The sequence below is a fragment of the Lacerta agilis genome, chromosome 8, assembly GCF_009819535.1.
Source record: "Lacerta agilis isolate rLacAgi1 chromosome 8, rLacAgi1.pri, whole genome shotgun sequence".
In the NCBI taxonomy this organism is placed as follows: domain Eukaryota; kingdom Metazoa; phylum Chordata; class Lepidosauria; order Squamata; family Lacertidae; genus Lacerta; species Lacerta agilis.
Window position 1 is genome coordinate 16,077,766 of NC_046319.1, and position 9,310 is coordinate 16,087,075.

Here is a 9,310-nt window from a genome sequence, read left to right on the forward strand (position 1 = left end):
TGCCAACCAAGGGAAGGCTGTTCTAGGCATGAAGGGCACGTCATTCTCTCCGAGTACCGCAAATCATATGCCTGTGCCCAGGCCATGTCTTGCCATCCTCACCAATATACATAGACAGGGTTGCTAACTGGCCGGTCAATGGCTGATCTGACCAGTGAAACGGCATTCTGGGCTGAGCTAATCCTGCTCAGAGTAGATCCCTTGAAGTAAATGGCCAAGGCTGGCTCAGGTCCATTCAGTTCAAATAGCCTGCTCCCAGTGAAATGTAGTTGGAGACGGCCCTCCTCTCTCAGAGAACCAGGAAGGAAGTCTGGGAAGTCAGATTCTGCAAGGCTCCGCCCACAACCCTGTCATTCACATTCTGGCTCCAATGTACGCCAGGCTCCGCCCTGCCCTCTGGCCCCACCTTCCCTGGCTCCATACCCATGGAGTACTCATAGGACCAGTGTTTTTGTAAAAATAATAATAAATCAGACGTCAGCTGCCCTACCCATAAGGACATCTCCTGCATTCTCCATCTTCCAAACCCTGCCTAGGTAATCAAGGTGGGTGGCTTGTTCCAGCAGTTGCAACTGGGGATGGGTGAATAGGGAAAGCAGGGTTGGAATTTCCATCTACGGGAGATCCTTCCTCGTAATCTGATTTCCCTAGCCAGCAAGACTAAAGGAAAGCTCTCATAGTCACAGTGTGGAGCAGGTGATCTGAACTCGAGACAGCTAGTAGCAGTGAAGGAACCAACCTAGAGGGAAATAGCTCAGGCGCCCAAACCCCATCGTGCTACAACAAAGATAATAGCTGCCGTCCTTATAGTTCAGCCGCCTAGATATTGCAGGGCGAGTTTTGCACATGCTTGTGGATCCACCCCAAGTTCTTTCAATGGGCCAAAGAGATCTGTGAGGCCTTCCATATGTCCATGTTCTCCCCATGCTCTTCCTCTGGGAACTGGCAACTGCAGGTGTCTTCACGATGAGATCCTAGGAAGTTTGAAGGGTGGGTGGATTCAGGCTCTGCGGGACAAAGGTACCAATGGTAAGACAAGGAGGAGGGATGTCTGAGGGCCACATTCCTTCCTGGGAAATATGGCATGCCCCAGAGGTGGGCAGGGCCAAAGGCAAAAGTGGGTGGGGCAATTAATGTAAATTTTACCATCGTGCGGTAGGTGGAGTACCCTCCACCCAGGCAAGCAAGGGTTAATGGGCACAAAAATGAGGACGTGCAATAATTAAACCTGTGGTTGGGAGGGGTGTGGAGTGAGAAGGAGGTGCTGGGTTCAATCCTGCTGGGTGCTGCTTTGATAGCACATTCCCTGCAAGGAAGCCCTGCCAAAGCAGACCCTGAAGAGACTGCCTGCCTCTTCTGTTTCTCACCTGCCCCATAACCAGCCTATCTTCTGTCAGGGCCAGATAGCTCTGAGTGGGACAACCCAACCCGAGATGACTGGGGCTATCTCTCCACTCAATGCAGGGTGATCTGGTGCTGGATCCTGGCTTGGGTCAGATCCAGAGCACAACCCTACTGGAAGTTGTCATAGTCCAGGTGTCATGGACCGGTTGGATGCAGACGAATGGGGGGGGACCAACTGGGGACCCACTAAGGGAAGAAGGCTCAGAGACCGAGGACTGGTGGTGGGATGACGATGAGTGGTCAGAGGGAGAAGATTGGGGGGGGGAGGTGTTGGAAGAGGTAACAGGGTTTAGTGAGCTAGGAGAGTCGGTGGCAGAGAGAAGTCCAGAATCAGAGGCGAAAGCTGAAGAGGGAGAAGAGGGAGGCCAGGAGGCAGAGATGAGTCAGACTGCTGAAGAAACACAGGTGTCTCCTCCTCCTGCTGCGACAAGCTCCCCTCCCCGCTTGCCTCCCAGAACCAGAAGAGGGCTGAAACGGGTGGAGGAGCAGCAGGTTGCACGCAGGCGCAGTCTCTGATTACTTGGGGAAAGGCCTAGAAAGGAGGGGACTTAGCTGTGTGGAGGCGGGGGCTTTCAGTCACAGCAACTGATTCATGGGGTAAGACCTCCCAGGGATGAGCTGCTGTGCTCATTAGGCCTGACACTCAGCCACGTCTGTGAGGATCGTCTTTTTGCCAATAAAGGAATTAGCGCCAACTTTGAACACTGTGTTTTACTTTCAGCTCGCCCTTTGACACTAGGCTTTCGACTGATACCGCCAGGGCTAGGTTAGGAGGGAACTGTGGGTGGGCACCAGGAGGGGGTCAAAAAGCTACACACTGACCTTGCACCAGGGGCAGTTTCTTCTTCTGTGTCCATACGCAGATGATTAAAAAGAACGTCAGCAGGATGAGAAGAGAGAGGCCCGTTGCTGTCACAATGGTCAGGATAGTCGTGACTGTGGAATCTGAAGAATTAACATGCATAGATTTATGTATTTATAAGAGCATTGTTTTACAATTGTATCATAAAACACCATTCAAATAAATAAATAAAAACACATTAAACCGACTGGCTGCTAAATAATAATAATAATAATAATAATAATAATAATAATAATAATAATCTGCTGCATAGACCTGTCGACAGAACTTTGGCTGAGCTCCAACTCCCTAGATGTGCTTCAAGGGCGCCATCTAGGCTGCAATACCAGCCGCCTGAGCATTCTGTCAGCTGACCTCCCAAGGGCCAATCCCAGCACACCAGGCCCTATATAACTCAGAGCCCAACGACTTGTTCCTCATTCCTAGCATGAGGACACTGTAGCAGGCTTTAAAAACAAGCACTAGATTTTCGAAACAAGGAAGCTGAAGAAAACACTCCTCCGTATAATTCATTCTCATATATTTAATCCATTTTGTCTGATTTAATAGGAGTTTAATTGGGTTGAGAGTTTAATTTATAGAATTTGGAATTACTTTAATCTTACATAGCATTTTAAGAGGGTAATTTATCTGTAATTAATCTGTGTTCATAATTTATATTTTCTAACCCTCCATTTCATTGATCTTTTCATTGGTTTTTTTCCATATTAATCTATATCATTATTTTCTTTCTTGAGTATCTATAGATTTAAATCTTCTTATAAAAGATGGGAAAAATTATTGGTTTAAAGGTATTCTCGCCCCCCCCTTTTTTCCTTTTTAAAAATTAGGTATTATTTTATATACTCTTCTTTACTCGGTTATTTATGGGCTCATTATATTGTAACAGATGAATTAATGATATCTGTTTCTAGGACATACTTTATTTAACAATATCTTTTTTTCTCCCCCTTCGTTTTCAGTTTTTTTTTTAATCAGATAGGCACTAACATAGAGCAGTGATGAGACAACGCTGTTATACCTGTTATACATTGTGATATTGAAGCGTATTTATGAGCTTAAATGTATAAAACAAAACAAACACCAAAACATGTCTTTAATATTTGCTGCCACCTGCAAGAGAACTCTTTTGCTAGCCGTGACCATCATTCCTGTGCCCCAAGAACACCCATCTCTGTCACCAAGGAGAAGCTTCCTCATGGACATCTTTGCTCCTGTCCCCAGAATAACGCCAAGGTCACCCTCCCATTTTCACCACCTGCATGGGCCACGTCAAAAACATGTGTCTCCAAGTGTGTGAGATTTGGCAACAGCCATAATCGGAATCCAGTCCCGCTGTGTCCAAGTTCTCTCTGTGTGTTGTGTTCAGTGCAAGCTGTACTCAGAGTAGACCCATTGAATTGAACAGGCACCACAGACAGATCCATTCATTTCAACAGGTCTGCTTTGAGTAGAACCGTGTCGGAGACAACTCCGCGATTCCCATGTGTAGGTCTTTTAGTCCCATCTCGGATACAGAAAACAGAACCGTACCAGTTTGCATAACTACGGTGACGGGTCTCGTGTCGCCACATTCCGTGTTGTGAGTTGTGTTCCCTGGTCGTCGAACGGGAAGCCCCAACGTCTTGCAGCTACAAAGGAAGGAAATAATGGTGGTTGGAACATGGGTGATGCGCTCAAGGTGTGCTACAGCTTAGTGGCTGAGCATCGGTTTTGCTTGTGTCTCCAGGCCTGGAGAGTTCCCTGTCTGAAACCCTGGAGAGCTGCTGCCAGTCAGTGTAGACAACACTGAGTTAGATGGACCAATGGTCTCTTTCGGTATGTTCCTCTAATAAAATAGCATTGTTATTATTTATGCTGCAAACAGAGAATGACTTACTTTGCCCAAGGTCTGCAACAGCTGCCTTTGGCATCAGAAAAAGTTCCATTAGGGCATGGGCTGCAGAAATATCTGAAGTCAATGGTGCCTGGAAGAAGGAAGAGGGGAGGTGGTTACTTACTGCTGAGAGTTTCCCAGCTGTGCTTTTACTCTTTCTGGCAAAGCAACATTTTCTCTATTTCTGCTTAGTAAACCTGTGTACAATCACTCCAAAACAGTTTTCAATAAGCAGCAAACTATAAAATTGAGTGAGACAGTATAACAATTCGGAACTTTAAAAGAAGCCGATACTCGGTTCCAAAAAACAACAACACCCTAGTGGAACATATTTATTATTATGTATAAAATTTGTATACCGCCTTAAACACATAGATCCCAGGGCTGTTCACAACGTAAGATTGCAATATAACCCCCCCCCCCAAAAAAAAATACATAATGCAAAATAAAAACAAAGACAACCCAATAATTCCCCCCCTTCCACAATATATTTTATAGGGCATTAGATGTCAATCACGCCTATTGTTCAGGCTCAGAACCTGGCAGACCCCGCCAGGCTCCGCCCTCAGATCCACCACACCCTGCCAGGATCCGCCCCCTACTCTATCGCATTCTGGCAGGCTCTAACCCCTGATCCACCACATTCTGCCAGACCACCAGACCCCTTAGCCTTGCTAGGTTTTACCTCTTGTCTTGTCTTGTCTTCCATACGCTGTTAGACTACAACTCCCATCATCCCTGACCCTTGGCTCTGCTGGCTGGGGATGATGGGACTTGTAGTCTCACAACACCTGGAGGACCCAAGGTAGAAAGCCTGTGACTTAGAGGAAGAAGGGATTGACTCAAGGGTTACCTGAACAGGTCAGTTCCTGCCCTTCTGGACACGTTGGCACTGCCCGGCATTGATGGCATGGCTTGTCCTTACAGCACTTCCCACCACCACATTTGCCACAGGATTTCGGAGGGACTCCTGGTGACGAAGAAAGCACAGATCAAGCCAGGTGAGCAAGGAAAGAGGGCTATGAATACAAATTTCTTTACAACTGCCCCTTTGAGTCTATGATGGGCACCATGATTTAGCCCAGGCCTGCGGAGAAAAATACAGTGCTCCATTGAAATCAATTAACCTAAGTTATTTTATTTATTACAGTTATATCCTTCTTTTTTCTCCAAGGAGCTCAAGTAAGAGTACATGGTTCCCCTCTCCTCGTGTACTGTATTTTTCGCTCCATAAGACGCACTTTTTTCCTCCTAAAAGTAAGGGGAAATATCTGTGCGTCTTATGGAGCAAATGGTGGTCCCTGGAGCTGAATTGCCCAGGGGCAAAAAGAGGATCATGCTTTTTATTTTACAAAGAGAAAAGGGGGTGTTGAAAGGACCCCGCTCAGCATCTGATCAGCAAGAGATCGGGAGAGAGATAAGAGTCCCGGCTCCCTTTCAGCCCCGCCCCCTTGCCCAGGCCTCCATTGTTGAATGTGCTGCAGAGGGAGGTTGTTTGTTTCCCCAGCGACATGTGACTGGCTGATTAGATTATCTGTCTGGAAACTGTAGAAAAGGCTCCCTTTCCTTTAGAAGCTGCAGAAATGTGAGTTGAACCCCATAAAACAGGGCTTTTCCTCTTTGCTTTTCCCCCTTTGCAAAAAAAGCTGCAAAACTTTTAGCTGATCCTCAAAAAACAGGGTTTTTCCCTTTGCAAAAAAGCTGCAAAACTTTTAGCTGATGCTCAAAAAACCAGGGCTTTCCCCTTTGCAAAAAAGCTGTAAAACTTTTAGTTGAGGCTGAGAGCCTTTGGCTGTCTCAAGGCCATGCGGTGAACTCCATTGCTGAGTGGGGATTTGAACCCTAGTCTCCCAGGTCCTATTCTGACATGCTAACCACTATTCCGCATTGGCTTTCCAGTGTGTTCTTTAACTTTGATAGCTCTGCTCTGAGTCCTCTAGCAACTGCAGCTTTGAGGGGATGGTGAATCCACACCATCGCCCATGCCGTGTGGGTTGGTGGGCGCCAGAGCTTGCCTCCCTGCTGAACCCTGCAGCGACATCTCTCTTGACAGCCTTTGATCACTGGTTCACAGACTCCTTGGGAGATCAAGAGAACCCCAAACAAAGACCAACAGAGCTGGAAACTCCATTGCCTCAAAGAAGCCAACAGCTACAGAAAAAGGCACTGGTCACTTAACTGGCTTGAATGGGCACTCAGGGGGTGGGAATTCCAGTTAATGACTACCTAGCCTTACTATAAATCCTCAGCTGGTTGCTTGAGGACTTTGCTGAGAAGACTTGGATGACTTGTCTTGCCTTATGGGGTGCTATCCGTGGTCCTGAAGCCTTGCCAAACTACTGGCCACTTCTTGTTTCGGCCATCATTCTTAGTGGAAGACATCCCTGTGGATCATGACACACCCATCCCTTGGAATGGGACATTACTAGGAGAAGGGGAAAGATGCTGACTTCCAACCAGTTGGAGCAGTATGGAAACTGAAATGAGTCTGCCCCCTGAAAACAGCCCCAAATCCCTCTTTCTTTTCATGAAATTATTATGGCCTAACCCAGCACTAACTGCTGCCCATTAGGCTTGCAAATGGACACCTAGTCTGGTGGTCTATGGCTAATAAGAACCGTGCCAGATGTACCCCTGTGGAAAGGTGGGCATGTTGGTAGTATATAATTCTTATTTTCAGTTGATGCAGTTTCAATGTTTTGGTCAATGGGAAATGTTTAAACCACCACACGGCTCAATAACAAAAAGATAGATAAGATTAGTTGTTTTAAATTGTTCTAATATTGTTTTTAATGCTGTAACCCACCCTGGGCCCTTAAGGCAAAGAGTTTGTAATAAATTTATCACCGTCATGATAAATAAGACCTGGAAAGATAGAAAAGAAAGAGGCAGCAGGATTGGGTGGCAGACAGATTGGCTGTCTAGGTAGAATAGATTGGATAGCAAAATTGATATACACGGCAAGTAAGATTAAATTATATAGAGATGGATAGAAAATGCACACCGTTCAATAAACAAAAGGATAGAAGGGATTGATAAGAAGACAGGTTGGAATATTGTAAGTAAATAGAATAGATTTAATGGATTGACAATGATATATAGAAATGGTAGATAGGATAGTTGTGTAAAAAAAAAAAACTAGCACACAAGTCAATAAACAAAAGGATATAAAAGACTGGTAAGCTCTGTAAAGATGGAGAAAAAGAGAGAGGATACAATAGGAACAGTTCGGATAGACAGATAGCCATGGGATTGTAAAGTTATGGAATTATAGGTAGAAACTAGCAAACAGGTCAATAGGCAAAATATACATAAGATTGGTAAACTGCAAATATAGAAAATAAAGGATAGCATAGGAAGATAGGTAAAATGACAGATAATGCATTTGACAGAATAGAAAGGGAGATGAAATAGATTGAACAGATAGGTTGACATTTATGGTGAAGAGGATAGTTAAGTTATGCAAAGATAGAAAAACAGGATATATAAAATAGGTAGACAAGGTAGAATAAGTAAGATGGATAGGATAGCTAGACATCATATCAGCTATGGCAAAGTGTAGTTCTTAGGAAGTTCTCAGTATTACAAATAAAATCATCTCAGTAAACTTTGGTTTAACCACTGAACCGCTTGGCCTATCTTATGTAAGAAGTCTTTCTGTTGCTCGTTATGCAATAGTTCTCTTGAGCCCTGAGACGAGACTTTGGAAATGGGGAGACACATTCCGAACACAATGGTATCTTTCCTCCCAACCATTAGGCTCATTTTCAGGGTATCAAGGCAAGAACCCCCTGCCTGAAGCCTCTGGCAATGTCCTAAGCTTCATGTTGAAAATTAGTGGCGACCCCCTGAAGTTGCTTTTAAAAAGATGCAGGAAAAATGAGGGGTGGGAATAATTTTCACAAGTCATCTGCTGGTTTCCTAAGCTTAAGAATGTCAATTTGACATTTAAGGGCTGTAGCTCAGCAGGAGTGCAACTGCTTTGCATGCAAAAGGTCCCAGGTTTGATCCCTCACAACTCCAGGTAGGGTTGAGAGATAGGACGTGTCTGAAGCTCTGGATAATACCTGCTAGTCAGAATCAGTGATGCTGAGCTGCATGGATCAGTATAAGGCAACTTCCTATGTTCCTATATCTTAAAGGAAGGGCTGAACTCAGAGGTAGAACTTTGCATGCAGAAAGTCCCCAGTTCAATTCCTGACGTCCCCAAGGAGGGCTGGGAAAGACCCTGTCTGAAACCCTGGAAAGCTGCTGCCAGTCAGTGTAGACAATACTGAGCTAGATTGATCAACAGCATGACTTGGTTTAAACATGTCCCTATGTTCCTATGAAAGGCTGAGTCAACAATTTGGGTACTACCTGGGTAAAGATCATAAATTTCTACTGGGAATGCCTGATACACCAAAGAGTAGCTGCCACCCAGTGTTGACAGTACTGAGCAGAATGGAGCATCCTATGTTCCTACGCTGCAGTGGGACATCTGAAGTGAGGCCTCTGAGAACGCTGGGCTTTTACTTCCGATAATAGCTAGCCTCAGAATCTTCAAATTCAACAGGACCTTGGTGCATATGCAGAGTGCAATTTAGCATTGCAGGGGGTTGGATTAGATGACACTTGGGTCCCTTCCCATTCTATGGTTCTATGAACTCCCCTGGGCTACAGGAAAAGGGCTATCAACCCAGGCAGTCCAAAACCTCAAACCCGCTCACCTGAGGAATATTAAAACTCTGTTCCAAACTTACCGGCAAGAGTTGACGAGCAACAAGGGCTCCCCTCCTGTTGTCCATCCATGGTGGATTGTGCTAGTTCCATACACAGCCAGAGCATCGCCAAGCATAGCCAGCGGCCGTCTAATCTGGGGTGAGAGTTGGCTTCCATTTCCTTCAGTCGCCTCTTCACTTCCTCCTTGGTGGATGGAGGTTCAAAGTTCTCCCCCAACAACTAGCCCTCTGGTGTGCTGGCTGGGAATGCTGTGCCTGTCAGGTCTCCCACCTCTTCTTCCCCTCTGTCTCCCTCTCGCTTCTTTCGACACATTTTTGTAGCGAAGAACAGCCCACGTGTTTTCTGTGGAACGAAAGCCGTGTCATTTCCTGTATGGTGTGTCCTTGTGGCCCTCTCGTACCACAGCTCTCGACAGGAAGCACTGAGGCGAGAGACATCGGGGGGAA

At 45.7% G+C, this 9,310-nt stretch overlaps 1 protein-coding gene across 1 annotated transcript; it reads right to left on the reverse strand.

Annotated features, from left to right (window-relative positions):
• Positions 1 to 795: 795 nt before the first annotated feature.
• On the reverse strand, positions 796 to 9,041 carry TNFRSF18 (TNF receptor superfamily member 18). The gene is made up of 6 exons (XM_033158938.1): positions 8,885 to 9,041; positions 4,996 to 5,112; positions 4,146 to 4,233; positions 3,800 to 3,897; positions 2,227 to 2,349; positions 796 to 1,007 (listed from the first exon to the last, which is right to left on the reverse strand). The coding sequence occupies exons 1-6, from the start codon at positions 9,018 to 9,020 to the stop codon at positions 874 to 876; spliced, it is 696 nt and encodes a 231-aa protein (XP_033014829.1). The 5' UTR covers positions 9,021 to 9,041; the 3' UTR covers positions 796 to 873.
• Positions 9,042 to 9,310: the final 269 nt, after the last annotated feature.